The 15527-nt window shown below is 43.0% G+C and overlaps 1 protein-coding gene across 1 annotated transcript in view; it reads left to right on the top strand.

Annotated features, from left to right (window-relative positions):
* The window catches only part of syt7a (synaptotagmin VIIa), a gene marked incomplete at both ends in the record, with an annotated part of 104872 nt that overhangs the window by 48355 nt on the left and 40990 nt on the right, over positions 1-15527 (top strand). The window contains one exon of the mRNA XM_083763305.1: positions 14420-14496. Coding sequence (XP_083619431.1) covers positions 14420-14496 — 77 coding nt within the window. The remainder of the gene's footprint in view (positions 1-14419; positions 14497-15527) is intronic.

The following is a 15527-nucleotide window of genomic DNA, read 5'->3' as shown; positions in this document are numbered from 1 at the left end:
GGTTTGAGGCCTCATGTTTGGCCAGAAGCCTGATTTGAGTGTTTGTTGGGGCCCTGGAGGCACGAGGTGTACAACCTACATGTAGTAGGCCTACTTGGTAAGAAACCTCAAAACAAATATTGATGCTTTGATAATTCATTTTGATTATATGGGGATATATTTTAGTGACATTTAATATTTCATTCACAGAGTTTCGGCAGTAGGCCTACCGGTGTGAGGTTAGGGTTAGATTTAGGCTTAGGTTCAGGGTTAGTTTAGTTCGGCATTACGGGTGTGAGGTTAGGGTTAGATTTAAGCTTAGGTTTAGGATTAGGTTTATTGTAAGCGGAACAAAGCACCTTTTTGCGGGGTGGAGAACATAGAACCTGGGGAACATAGGTACGCTCCCATAGTTGTCCCCAGTTGTCAAAAACCCTCTTAAAACCCCATTCCCCTGCCTTTAGGGGTAGGGGAATGGGTCAACCCAAAGGTTTTTTTTGACACGGGGACAATGTTAGTAAACTATTAGCCTAATATATCCTCTGTCTGTACTTCCAGAGCCTCCAGGTACTTTCCTGGTTTAACTGTGGCTGTGGATATTCAGCCTTTTCTTTGTTCTATTTTAGTCATTTTGCTATATTATGTATAATGTAATGGATTTGTATTGAGGGGCAACCAGATGTACTATGTGATCTAGGAGGACAACTAACCTACAACCTTTTACCGTTTTACCAGATTGTTTGTCGTGCCACATGGTGTTGAGGACGTAGGTGTATATTGGGCCATTTATTAATTAGTACAAGTTTTGGATTTTGTTCTTTCACTTCACACGGGTGTGATTGATCACATTTTCAAAATGTCCAAAAACATCACAAAATAGCAGATTTATAAGCTCTCAACACATCACCATCATACCGTGCAACGTTTCATAATGCAATGCATTGTCCTCCTGAGCTTGTAGGTCTGTTGTTTTTACTATTTGTTGTAAGACAAAGTATCTAGAGCCAGTTGGGCTTTTCCCTCACCATAATACCTCGTTTATGCAGTTAGACTCTATGAACAAGTGGGAGGAAATGGTCTGTGCTGAAATGGGACAGAGGTGCGGTTGAGTCTCACGATGTTTTCACCCCTTGCCGGAACATCAGATGTTACATTCAATATTGCACATTAAAGTAAATGGAGCAGTGAATCACACACCCTGTCTTCTGCTCTGAAGAGGAGCCTAGCTCCGCTGTCTGCACCTTGGAGAGTCCCAGAGGTCCTCTCCAGAGTACTGCTGTAAATGGATCTTATTTCCATTCTGTGACAGCGCCTCGCGGCAGCCACAGCCACAGGGACAGCCTGAGACAGGGTGACATTGTATTGGCCTAATGACCCCGCCAAGGCCACACTATCAACCGTCCAGTTTCCCATGGACAAGACGGCGTGGTCCTATATGCAGCGCGTTTGATTCCCCCCCTCCTTCCCCTCATATCGACATATCTTGCTGTGGCTCATTGGTCATTGTTGGATTGTTGGTTGTCCTGAGTGGTATTAAGAAGTTAATTAAAGCCTATAGTCTCCAGACCACTCGCTGTGGGGGAAATGCCAGCCGCATGGTTTCATTTTGTTTAACCATATTAAATGTGGCGCCGCTTAATGTGAGGGAGTGCTATAGGAAAATGGTACGGTGATAAGATGCAACCATTAATACCATGATAATCATGCATTTGCCGTAAAAAAATTGCATACTTCTGCTCACCATATTGATTGCAGGACTGACTCGTTAGTTAATCAAACATACTTTCACCAGGCAAGTTTGACAGATCTCTGGCTGTATGTTTCTTTTGTAAATACCTCTCTGGGATCCACCCAGCTCTCGTTATCTCTTTATCTGGTGAATACTTTATTCCCTGAATAGACGGTACTGTATGTGCAGTACGATTTGCATAACAGGCATACAGTGCTTTCAAGTCCTAGTAGAGACAGCCTATTATAGATGTATAATGTATGTTATACATATTCATGTGCCATGCTGGTCACGCCATAGACCAGGTGCTCGGTAGTTTTACTCACCAGTTATTTCCTGCTTCTTACAGTATGTAAAAAATATTGTGATCAATTATTGTTTTAAACAAAGAGATGCAGACATATTGTACAATCTGCAGTACAGCATTGAATAAAAGTTATACAATAAATAATTTCAATAATTTCATTCCCACATTAACTACACATAATTTGTTGCTGTCGGGAGGAAACCACCTAACTCCATTTTTGATTTTTGGTGGTGGAGTTAGCTAAAACAGCTAACTCCACCACCTCTCCCCCTCTCATGGAATTAATTGACAATATATAAAGTCACAAAACTATTTAAATATAAGGTTTTCTTCATTTCCTGAAAAAATTACATTTTGGAGTTGACATTTCCCAGCATACCTTTAGAGAGCCTCTGCGTCATTTGGTGTGGCAGTGTGTCAGGAGGTAGACTGAGGGCTTGAAGGTCTCTGATTCGATTTCCAGCTTCTCCTGGTAAAGGTCATAGGAGAAAGGTCTTCATTCCTTGTCACCTTTGTTTGTTCTCCCTTATGCCTGCCTCAGAAAATGCACCGCGTATTACTAGGACTCAATTGGGAACGATGCAAATTTGGAAGGCATGTTATGCAATGGCATGTTGCACAGTACCTGCTCCTGCTGAGTACACCAACACTCCTGGATCATGCAGGAGTCTCTCCTACGTACATTGTCATTTATCCTGGATTTGGTCCCAAAATGCACCAGAGCACTATTAAAAGGTTTCTGGGGGAGGACTCCCAGACCCCCACTTAGGGGGCCATGGAAGTGCACGCAATCATACAGAGATGTTCACTTAAATAATGAATGGTTATTATGAAAGATGGGTCTTACATTGCGTCATCAAATCAGTTTCTGTAGGCCTACGTTTTAACTGGTTCAGTCCACCCGACGTGCCCACACATAAGAAATCCAATCACCAGAACACAGGAAATTACACCCCTTACCAGACAGACAGACAGACAGACAGACAGACTGACTGACTGACTGACTGACTGACTGACTGACTGACTGACTGACTGACTGACTGACTGACTGACTGACTGACTGACTGACTCACTGACTGACTGACTGACTGACTGACTGACTCACTCACTGACTGACTCACTGACTCACTGACTGACTGACTGACTGACTGACTGACTCACTGACTGACTGACTGACTCACTGACTGACTCACTGACTGACTGACTGACTGACTGACTGACTCACTGACTGACTGACTGACTGACTCACTGACTGACTGACTGACTGACTGACTCACTGACTGACTCACTGACTGACTGACTCAGAGCGGCTGCACTGTTCAAAAATAAATGACAAAAGTAATGGAAAAATCTCAGCCACCTCACCCTTTAAAAGAACATTCTAATGCATGAGTGGACCGTAATTTTTTTATATGTTTTTGAATGTATATTTTATTTGAAAGTAAAATATGGAGCAGTGCAGGGATCTCTGACGTCAGTTTTAAACAGCTGATTGAGTGTTGATGACGTACAAACATGAGCATACATTGGTGTCCAAACTTTATTCAAAGGGGTCCATATTATAAAATATTAAAACACCAATCAACTATACATGACCAAATAATAACCAGACGTGCAAGGTAAAAAATGAAATAAAATAGCTTTTCTTTGACCCCTTCAGAATGAGAACAAGGAACAAGCTAATGAATCCTGACAAATTATACTCTGGGAAATGCCCAGGTGCATAAAAAAAACTTCAATGTAAAAATGTCCCATACTGTTGGGCGAGCCATTCATTAATACAATTCAGGTATGAAGCCGAGGGCCACGTAAAATTCTTCCCTGCACTTTGGAAACACTTTGGACACCCCTGGCATACGTGAATGGAGTTATATACTGTAGTTTCATTGTAAACACTGCCACTCATATTTGCAAAGTGGCACAAACATGACGCAAAGCTAAATATACACTACCTCCGTGATAGATAGTAGTGATGATGGAACACACAGGACTACAATGGAGACAGGCAAGCCCTAAGGCTTTTTGTGTTATCCTTCTAGCACCATTTGTATAATCGTACCAATGTACCTTGTAGTATGAATCAATCAATCAATCAATCAATCAATGGTGGTCATTTGCCCATTTATTGGGCATTTGAGCCACGGACCACCATTTGATGACTTTTAGACTTTTAGACTCTCAGAACAAATAGACCCTTTCGGGTCCATTTGGTTTCATTTTATGCTCTCGAGAGTTAAAGATCTATAAGGGTCCATTTGGTTAGCAACTCTCCATCATTTAGCTGGGGACCACCTGGAATGCCCTCAAGGACCACTGGTTAAGAACCACTACTATAGGGCACCAAAATGCTCTGAAACGTCCTTGGCTAATGTGTTTTGTCCTAGACTTGAGTATTGTCACAGGCTCTTGGTGTCATCATATCAGCTGTCTGTCTGGACAGCAGCCACTCAGGCATTCACAGGCCCTAGTCTATCTGTCTGTCTGGACAGCAGCCACTCAGGCATTCACAGGCCCTAGTCTATCTGTCTGTCTGGACAGCAGCCACTCAGGCATTCACAGGCCCTAGTCTGTCTGTCTGTCTGTCTGGACAGCAGCCACTCAGGCATTCACAGGCCCTCCAGTCTGTCTGTCTGTCTGTCTGTCTGTCTGGACAGCAGCCACTCAGGCATTCACAGGCCCTCCAGTCTGTCTGTCTGTCTGGACAGCAGCCACTCAGGCATTCACAGGCCCTCCAGTCTGATCTGTGGCTCCTGATCCATGACGTGGCTGTGAGTGGAGGTCGTACCTGACCGGCATCGAGCAATGCCGATTGGGAGGGAGCGGATCATTGCTGCAGGCTCTTATCAGCCTTGTATCAACAGTGAACCTGCCAATATTTTGGTTGTCGCTACAGTACAGTACACGATGGTGAAGGGAGAGGAAGGAGAACAGTAATTAAGCTGCATCATTTCAACGTTTCCCTGCGTTGACTCAATTAAATATGTATTTTCATGGATGTAAAGGCCCCTGGCCTGTCACATATTAGTCACATCCTGTATAGAATATGTTTCATCTAATGTTCTAATTTTGTCCTGTATTTATAATGCCCTTAGGCAGTTACTATAGCGTGTGCATGATATAATGACGCACACAAAATAACACAGATAAGAATTGTTTTGACATAATACAGTACATGATCTATGTAGGAGTTAATTTTAATGATCAACCGATGACTTTGTATTCGGACGATGATTTTTTTTAATGGACTACTTGGCTAATTACGGTTTATGGGATGTGGGAATATTGAGCGAGCATGGAGGCTAAAAACAAACACAGCTGTAGCGTTGGAATGCAAGCACACTGCCAATTGAGCCAGATAGAGAGTGGTGGTTACACTATCTTTCATATTTTAATCTTCTTCAACAACACCCTCAGCACCGTCCACCATTGTAGCTTGCAGCATTGCAGCTTCTCTCTCGCTGTGCTGCTCCGTGCTGCAATGCTGTCGCTTGAATATCATGCTCTAATGGGCTTTGTTCAAAAGTGTGAGGAGTTTTCAAGATGGGGCTAGCTGTGATTTGGGTTTAGTCTCTCGTAATTGCTTCATCATTACGTATATTGGCTGGAGCTATTTTGAATCCCATGACTCGGAGCCAGATGCCAGTGAATAATCATGCCCCCCCTTGCTTATGAAGATGACTGGTTTAAATTAGACTTAAGTGGTTTCAAGGGTATTTGAGTGGAGAATGAGATGCAAAAATGCGCACTCTTCCATGGCCTTGCGATAGACTAGAGTCTAACGGTTAGACCCTCATAATAGCTCAAATTCAGCAACAAGTCCCATTTAATGGGACTTGAATTTTAGCTATTCGTTTGTCATCTTGTGTTTGTGCTTCGGGTAAAAATTCCCACCTCTCCTCTCTGGTCTCTTCAACTGGTTGAAGTTCAAATAGGGATTAGGGTGTGAGGCTTGGGTGGTGTTCGTGCGTGCGTGCGTGCCTGCCTGCCTGCCTGCGTGCCTGCCTGCCTGCTTGTGTGCCTGCCTGCTTGTGTGCCTGCCTGCGTGCCTGCCTGCTTGTGTGCCTGCCTGCGTGCCTGCCTGCCTGCTTGTGTGCCTGCCTGCGTGCCTGTGTGCCTGCCTGCGTGCCTGCCTGCGTGCCTGCCTGCCTGCTTGTGTGCCTGCCTGCGTGCCTGCCTGCCTGCGTGACTGCCTGCCTGCGTGCCTGCCTGCCTGCCTGCCTGCGTGACTGCCTGCCTGCCTGCGTGCCTGCCTGCGTGCCTGCCTGCCAGTGCCTGTGGTGAGGATCATGATACTCAATCAATAGCCATCACAGGGTGTTTGAATCCCTCCCAGGCAGACTAGAGAGAATGGCTGTTTTCTCAACCGAATCACCTGGGACTTCCTGTCATTCATTCTTTTTTCTCACCTCACCATTTCACTCTTCACACCTGTCCCTCCCATCCGTCCTTTGTCTCGCCTGCCATCCTCCTCTCTGTATGTATTTCCCATCTTGCTAGCTGCCTCCCGTTTTTATTTTGCATTCTATTTTTAGCTTTCCCGCCGTTGCTGTCTCTCTCTCTCTCTCTCTCTCTCTATACACAGTGATATGAATCGTATATACACATACATACAATGCAGGCCACAGCGCAATCCAGCCAATATGAGCATATATGGAGATATCCATTTAACTCTTTATCCCTTTTATGCCCATATATGGCGGTCCCTAATGTCATGTCAGTATATGCCCACATTATGGTTATGACCCTTATACGGTATACCCATATATCATTTAATCAATCAATCTTTATTTCAGACCCAGGGACATCCATATCACAAACAATACAATATAACAGTAATTAAATTAAATTAAAATAAAATGAAATAAATAAAATATAATATCCCACACTGTTCAGTTTCTGACATACAAACATGTGCGCCAATGGTTCCACAATCTAGATGAGAATCTGACATATATTACAGCGATGATGTCGTTTATTGACTCAGATGCCCTACACATGAACCTGTACATAAGGTTACGTAGTACAGCAGAGCAGGTAGGTACCCCGGCACTAACAAACATCTGGCTAGCACTGAGGCTAATTGGCACAGCAGCCTCATACAGTCATTATAGGCCACTGTGAGTCTTCTGATGCTGCTTTGTCTATAGATGAATTCAGAAACGGGTCTCATGGTCGCAGCTTATGTAATACCCAATCTTTCTGTTTTATGAACACAAGGCTGCTGTACTTTATACCTCATATTTTAAATGCTTAGTGTGGTATAGGTATACAGTACAGCAGCCTTGTGTTCATAATACAGAAAGATTGGGTATTGGGTAAGACTGTTAGCGAGACCACATTAGTCCTGTACTAGCCTCCCTCCATTGGCTTCCTGTGCGATACAGGATTGATTTCAAAGTTTAGCTTTTTGTTTTTAAATGTTTAAATGGTTTGGCAACCATTTATCTGTCTGAACTGCTCAAACCTTATGACCCTCAGGTCCTCTGATCAGCTTCTCCTGGTGGTGCCTAAATCAAGGCTGAAGCTCAGAGGGAACCGGGCTTTTGCAGTGGCAGCTCCCAAGCTCTGGAATGAGCTGCCTCTGCACATAAGACAAGCCCCCACTCTTCAGGTGTTTAAATCACGCCTCAAGAGACGTATTTTTATTCTTTGGCTTTTCCAAGCATAGTATGAGCTTTTTTATGTTGAAAGTGACACTGTGTACTGTATGTTGTTTTTTTTTTTAAATGAAGTTGTGATTTTTATTATTTTATTATAAAGCACTTTGGTACAACTTGTTGTTATTTAAATGTGCTATAGAAATAAAGATGGTATGGTATGGTATGTATCTTTCAGGACCTTTCACTGCTTTGTCTCAACCATTACTCTATGGCTCTGCTCTCAGCCACCACAGTGGATATTTTGACATTTCTTTTTTTTTCTTTTTTTTTTAATGTTGCCGCTACTGTTGGAGCATCCATAAACTACACAGGTTCATCCCAATGTTCTGGGCATCTTTGTAATGTTAGTGTTAGTAAAAAGCAGGTAAAAGAGGAACATTTGAGGCAGACTGTACATCAGTCACTCTACCATTCACCTTAGTAGAAGAGGTTTTTTAAGAGGCAGGTTTACCCCACAGTTATGTCGGCTCCGCCTACAGGAAATACGTAAGCTGCGACCTTGAGACCCATTTCTGAATTTGTCTATAGCGGCACCAAAGTATACAGCAGTGTAGGCTATAGAAGGATTTAAAGAGCGATATCTTCACAGGTACAGAGCACATGCTAAATTTGCGACACAGCATGTTTGCTCGGGCATACAGCTTTTGTCGCTGTCTATAGATGTCCTTGTCATCTGAAAGATCATCAGAGATGATACGGCCCAAATAAGTGATCTCACAGCACACACTAAGGGCAGTGCCAGCCAGATGGATATCAGGAAAGACTGAATGTCTGTCCCTACTTCGGATAATCATGATTTTACTTTTCTTAGCGTTGTATTTTATATTAAAATCAAGACCATACTGTGAGCATACGCCCAGGAGCTGTTAGAGACCAGCACGGACTGAAAATGACCAAATCATCCACATACATCAGGTGATTAATTAGTGAGTCACCACCAACCCTGAGCCCAGCTCTGAGATGTTATGTAGAAGTGGTTGGTATTTTATGACCTTGGTCATAAAGGCTTCATCTAGGCTATGGTCAAAGGTGCAGGCGATCTCTAATACAGACACTACTCTGGACTCTTCCACAACAACCACAACAATATCTGGTGTATTAGCTTATGTAGAGATGATGTAAAGGTTATCACAGAGTTGGAACATGGGTGGAATGACCCTGGAATGTTTGTACATTCTCACTGAAGATGCATGATATTTTGATATGTCCTTTGCTATGAGTTCCACTATTCTATCATGGCGTGCTATATCATGGTGTGTGCTATATACATTCCTTTGTATGCATAACAGCCGTTCAAGATGTGTGACAGCTTGTTTCATTGATCTGTTCTGTGGTGTGGTGCAAGCAATGAGGGACCTGAGTGGTGGGGAACCAGATGGAAAGGTTGAGTCTGGTGGGAAGGACTTGTAGTCTGGCCTTAACTGTGAATGGGATAATGAGTGCAGTGTTCTTAATGAATGCGTGTGATACAGAGTGATCAGTGTAGGGAAGGCATGCAAGTTTCCCTTGGAGTTTTAGTCCAATCCAGTGTTGTTGTTGTTGTTGGTGTACATCCATGAAGACTCGTCTGGCACCTGTAGCTGTTAGCAGGTGACTGTGTCCAGCATAGGTAGGTGACCGTTGCCCTGACCTGGGTGAGGGGGTCAGTTATAATGTCCTCTGAGACCCTCACAGTCTCTGCGTTAGACCGCACCCACTCCAGGGACACTCCAGACACAGAGGTCATTTAGGTCTGGCTAGTCCGACCAAACCCCAAAGCCAGCGGAACGGCCGGGTGTTCAGTTTCCCGCTGGGTTTCTCCAGAAGCCAAGAAAGTGTGTCTCCAACTCCCTGGCCAGTGGGACCTTACACCTCTTTAGGTCCAGTCAAAGTGTGTCTCTAACTCCCTGGCCAGTGGGACCTTACACCTCTTTAGGTCCAGTCAAAGTGTGTCTCTAACTCCCTGGTCAGTGGGACCTTACACCTCTTTAGGTCCAGTCAAAGTGTGTCTCTAACTCCCTGGTCAGTGGGACCTTACACCTCTTTAGGTCCAGTCAAAGTGTGTCTCTAACTCCCTGGTCAGTGGGACCTTACACCTCTTTAGGTCCAGTCAAAGTGTGTCTCTAACTCCCTGGTCAGTGGGACCTTACACCTCTTTAGGTCCAGTCAAAGTGTGGTTCTAACTCCCTGGTCAGTGGGACCTTACACCTCTTTAGGTCCAGGAACAGGGAGGATCGAGCCACCTCACTAACATCCTTGTCGTCGTTGTTCAGCATTTTTGGGAGGTGAGAAATCCTCATGCTGGTATAGATCCATTCCACGTTTGGGACCTCCAACAGTCCCTCCCACTGTGGATGAAAAATTATGTCGCGGGTGCTATGTGAGTTGAGTCCAAACCATTTTCGCACTATAGGCTCACACACACACACACACACACACACACACACACACACACGTGTTGATGTTTTTTTTTTTTTTTTTAATAAATGCCTTATACTTAATTAAAAAAACTGTCGCAAAAAAAACTAAAGTGGTGAAAATGACATGGCAGATCTTACATGTTGTGAGTTTGTAGATCTGCTATTTTCACTATTTTAATTTGAATAAATAATAATAAAAAAGGAACGGTTTTGGACAAAAGGTCTCCACTCGACAGCAGCAATATAAAATATGTCCCTCTCTCTATTAGTCAAGCTGCCATTGATTGATTGATTGTTTAGTTTGTTAGACAAATGTAAAAACGGTCAAACAGTCAAACACTTAGGGCTATATCTTGTGCAACCCCTTAAAATTGTTCCAATACCCGACCTACAAGCTCACAATGTGTCGATGTACAGTAGATCAGCTACTCGAACTATTTTAAAATGTCAAAATAGTAAAAGAAAATGGCAAATAGGTTTAGGGATAAGGGGTAAGGCAATGCAAGATAGGGCCCTGATAGAATAATAAAATTAAATAAAGTCCTTGCGGTGGTCATGTTTCCATTTAGGCCAAATGCCCCATTTTATTCCTGTTCCTAAAAATGTTAAGAGTCTGTTGAATAATACACAAGCTTCCCTAGAGGTGTATTTCTAATGCATAATCATATTTTCCTTTTCAGGTTTCAAGTCCTTTAGGCTATAGTCATATTATGCAGAACCAGGTTACACTCTACAATAAAATTCTTCTTGACACCATTGAAAAAAAAAAAGGAAATGTATCATCTAAAAGTATATATATATTTAAAACAAATGATTAAATATGCAATTTATAACATACTATATAAAATATATGCATTATGTTGTAGTGATGTCAGGGTGGTGTAGTGTATGTCTGCTCATCTTCCAGATTCCATGATAATGATGTGTAGTGATGTGGCGGCCGTTAGCAACATACAATCTTGAACAAATATGAATGTGACATAAAGTAATGACATTATGCTCTAGGAAGTTGAATGCAGGCATTATGTACAGTGCAGACATCTGCACATTGACAGAAGTTCCTGTCAACTAGATCTCAGATATACATTTGCACTTAGAGTTCCTAGCACTGCACACATAAAGGACACAAGTGGATTGACTGGAATTTATGATAAACAAATGTTGTGGCTGTGTTAAGCCAAGTGCAGTGTTGTTCATTTGTTAGATCAATACCCGAGCTTTCCTTTTGTTTTTCTCATTTCCCTCTTGTTGACATACTGTACCATTCTGTTAGCTTTACTTTTTTTATTGAGACAATAAGCCAAGTTACAGAGAAAAGCTCACCAGTGGGCATCGTGCCGTTGCTCCATGCAAGCTAGTATTCTGTTACTGATCATTTTAGTGGGGTGGCGGTGGCTCAGTGGCTGGCTGGGAACCGCAAGGTTGCCAGTTCGAACCCTGGCTCACCCAGAGGTAGCGTGTGTCCCTGAGAAAGACACTGAGCCCCTTATTGGTCCCGATGTGCAGGTTGGTGCCTTGCATGGTTTCATCTGTCATCGGTGTGTGAATGTGTGTGTGAATGGGTGAATGTAATGCACAATCTGTAAAGCACCTTGAATAAAGGCGCTATATAAATGCACCATTTACCATTTAGTAGAGATCAGAGTCAGAGATCAGGGATTAGAGTCATTCAATACACTTCTGTGTATGCAGCTGTTTAAACTATGTTCACAGTTTGTTTTTCCTATGGGCACAGCCAGCGCGGTGGATAAAGTACTCACATTTTGTACTTGAGTAAAAGTACCAATACCGCAATGTAGAAATACTCAGTTACAAGTAAAAGTCTGGAATTCAAAATTGACAACATTGAATTGAAGTATAGTACTCTTTAGGCAGAATGTCCCATTTCAAGTTTTCAAAAAGTATTTTGAAAATAGCAGATCTACAAGCTCACAATGCGTCAACGCATTGTGAGCTTGTGGATCGGTTATTTTCAAATGGCCGAAATGTGTGTAGGACTGAAGTGGTTATTGAATTTTTTTTTAATAATAATCAAAATCTACATAGTAACTAAAGTTTTCAAATTAATGTAGTGGAGTAAAAGTACAATATTTTGATCCCAGATATAGTGGAGTAAGTATAGGTAGTAAGTACTAAGTACCAGTAAGTAAAAGTATTGGAAATTGGAAATGCTCCAGGGAAGTAAAGGTGCCTCAAAGTTGTACTTAAGTACAACTTTTTTACTTGAGTAAAAAAATTACACCACTGGGCACAGCATTGACTCAGTGTTGACTGTTCTATTTCAGGTTGATACTGATTATACAATAGATGTGCGCTCTCTGGCTTAGTTTTCGCTGCGTGTGACTGGACTGATATAATGTTTCTCTGTGGCACGCAGTATTGTCACAATATGTCAGTCATGTCTGTTTAAAGGGTCTAAACAATAAGCCTGCAACATCCACAGCGTGGGCTGCATGTGGACTGAAAACACTGCAGAGACTGTCGTCACAGCTACAGTAGTGCACTTCACATGTCTACAGTGTGCCGTATAGCTCTCTTGCTGTATGCTGAAGCTGGTCATGCAGGCGGCCGGCTGGCACCGCAATTTTAATTTCTATAAGCTCTACAAGGACTCATACACAACTTTTGATGTTTTCCATAATAGATGTTTTCCCAATGATAGCCGTCTGGCTGTGTGTTTGTGTACTTGGTCGTTATGTGTGAACAGGCAGTCACAGAATTTTTATAGATTGTTGTTGGGGTGTCCTTGATCCAATCCTGATCTGACTGTCATTAATGGAAGGCCTTGCTGTCTGTCGTTGCTGTTGTTCAGCGTGGTCATTGGGCAGGTCTGGACAAGCCAGTCATGGAGCTGCTCTCCCTGAAGGCCGCCCCACCCAGTCTGTAAGCACTGTAAGCACACTTAAGCCGCAAAAAAAACACCTTGCCCAGGTGTCTCTTCTGGGGTTTTAAACAGCTGGTGGTTGTAAACGATGCTCACGCACGGCTGCAACTTGACGCACCGGCAAACAAACGAAAACCCTTTGACGACACTGCAAGTTGAAACCGCGCATGAGCGTCATTTCCATCCATCAAAAGCTGTTTTTAAACCAGGAAGCAACACCTGGACTAGGCGTCTTCTTGCCACTTCTTGGCGCATGTATGTGCCCGTGCCCTAAGAGAGCAAAGCATTCAGTATGGAGGATCCAGCCCTCTCGAGGACCACAAAACTAGCAGTCTCTATAGCAAATTATCCTCTTAGCCAAGAAAATATCCACTTATCCAACAAGACGATGCCAGAGGAACTATATATATAAATTCTGTTGAATGGAGGACCCACCTCGCTAAATGTGTATCAGAGCATCACTTTCAGGGAAGCAGATGAAGAGGGCAGGACCAGTTTTGACGGATCCCATCCCTATTCCCTGCAGCCAAGTGTCAAGAGATTACCTGCACTTTTTCCAGATTTTGAGAGACGAATCGAACAAGCGGCCAGGTCTATGAAAACAAGCCCAAAATAAGTGACTATATACAGTATATACACTTTGTCTTATATATACCACATGTATATACTGTATTAGACACATATTTTGGTGCATTAAATTCATTTCAAGGCAGGAGTCCATTTTAAAACAAAGTCCAAAGGTGGTGATAATAAAAAAGACTTGGCAACACTGATTACCTGCACTGTGACACATGTGAAGCACCTGTAAGAGTAATTAGCTTTTCCAGTACAAAACTCCCCATGGACTTTTCAAAGCCTTGCCATTATTGCCATGGTTACAGCAGATGATGCACCCGGTGGTTGAAATCAAGCTTGTGTAGGACTCTCTAGAGAGCCTTCTCTCCGCTAGCTTTGTGGATTACAGGGCCTTTAGAGTGATACTGCAGTCATAGTCGGGGAAGGACTCTCCAAATCATATTTTATTTGACTTTGATGAGCGTAATCAGGAGACCCATCAGGTGGAGGACTGACCCTACACAGCTCATTAAATAATAGCGGTGGCATTTATACTTGAAATTAGCATAGTGGAAAAACATGCTTCAAAGATGATGGATGTAAGCTAAATGTAATTTTTCCCCCTCCCCCACCCTTCCATCCTTTCTTATCACCACCTCTCTCTATCTATCTATCTCTATCTCTATCTCTATCTCTCTCTCTCTCTCTCTCTCTATCTCTATCTCTATCTCTATCTCTATCTCTATCTCTATCTCTATCTCTCTCTCTCTCTCTCTCTCTCTCTCTCTCTCTCTCTCTCTCTCTCTCTCTCTCTCTCTCTCTCTCTCTCTCTCTCTCTCTCTCTCTCTCTCTCTCTCTCTCTCTCTCTCTCCTCTCTCTCTCCCTCTCGATCTTCTTTGGCTCAAGGGAAAGAGGAAGCCAGGGGTGGAGACGGCCGACACACCTGATTCGTCACGTGGGCGAGGGGAGAAGAAAGCCATCAAGTAGGTGTCTGGCAACAGGATGGGACAGAACAGTCCCATGATAATCAACACTTCTTGGCTCTGCCGCTCATTACATGATACGCAAATCAAAACACGTTCAACAAAGTTCTCCATCAGGGCATTATCTCTGAAAGGGGTGGGGTGGGAGCAGTGTAGACATGGAAGAAAAATTATAATAATTAAGTGATTTAATCGTAAATTGGTCCTGCATTATCTTATCTTACCTGTGACAGCGATTATCTTCATCTCTGTTATCATTGAGTTGTAAGATAGAAAGTGTCCCTAAGTGTGGGCCTTTAGCCAAGTCTCTGAAAAGCTTGCCAATGATTTAAGGTAAATACAGGAGCAGAAACAACCCTGTACTTGCTCTATAGAAGGGTGTTTCCCCCCACCCTGCTAATCCACTCCACACATTATACATTGAGGAGGTTTTCCATTTTTTGCCTCTTACAGTTCCTGCAGTCTCTCAATTAAGGAAGTTCATAGGTTAGTACAAGAAAATGTCAGCTTTGTAACACTATAAGAATTATGCATTAACAGCCTTTATTAACCCCTTCAAATCAACACCTTCTTTTTTACTTCTGTCATCTCTCTTATGTTTGGGCGTGTGCTTACATTACATATTATTTGACTTTCTCTGTGTGGAGATGGTATCAAGTGTGAAGGATGGGTATTCTGTGAACGTTTCTTTTCCTTTTTTCTTTCTTTCTTTTTTCCTTGGCTCCCCAGGATCTCTGAATTTGTATATTTCCCTCCACACTGGCTCCAGCGGCATTGGTGTGCTCTCTGTTTATCATTTCAGCTTTTAAACTCTTCTCTGTGCACATGGCAGCCCCCCTGCTCTGTTCCTTGCTGCTCTAGCTTTAACCACTGCTGTGTGACTCTTATGACATCAGTGATTCTGCTCACCTCTTCCCCCTCTTTGCCTGTGGTTTACCTCTTCTCTCTGCCTTTGAGTCTTATGCTCTGTCATGCTTACTCACTTTTCACACCAAGGGTGACTGAGCCAGATGTCTCCATGCTTACCGAAA

This window comes from Protomyctophum parallelum (assembly GCF_964188405.1).
Source record: "Protomyctophum parallelum genome assembly, chromosome: 4".
Lineage (NCBI taxonomy): Eukaryota > Metazoa > Chordata > Actinopteri > Myctophiformes > Myctophidae > Protomyctophum > Protomyctophum parallelum.
This window is presented reverse-complemented; position numbering and strand designations above follow the sequence as displayed.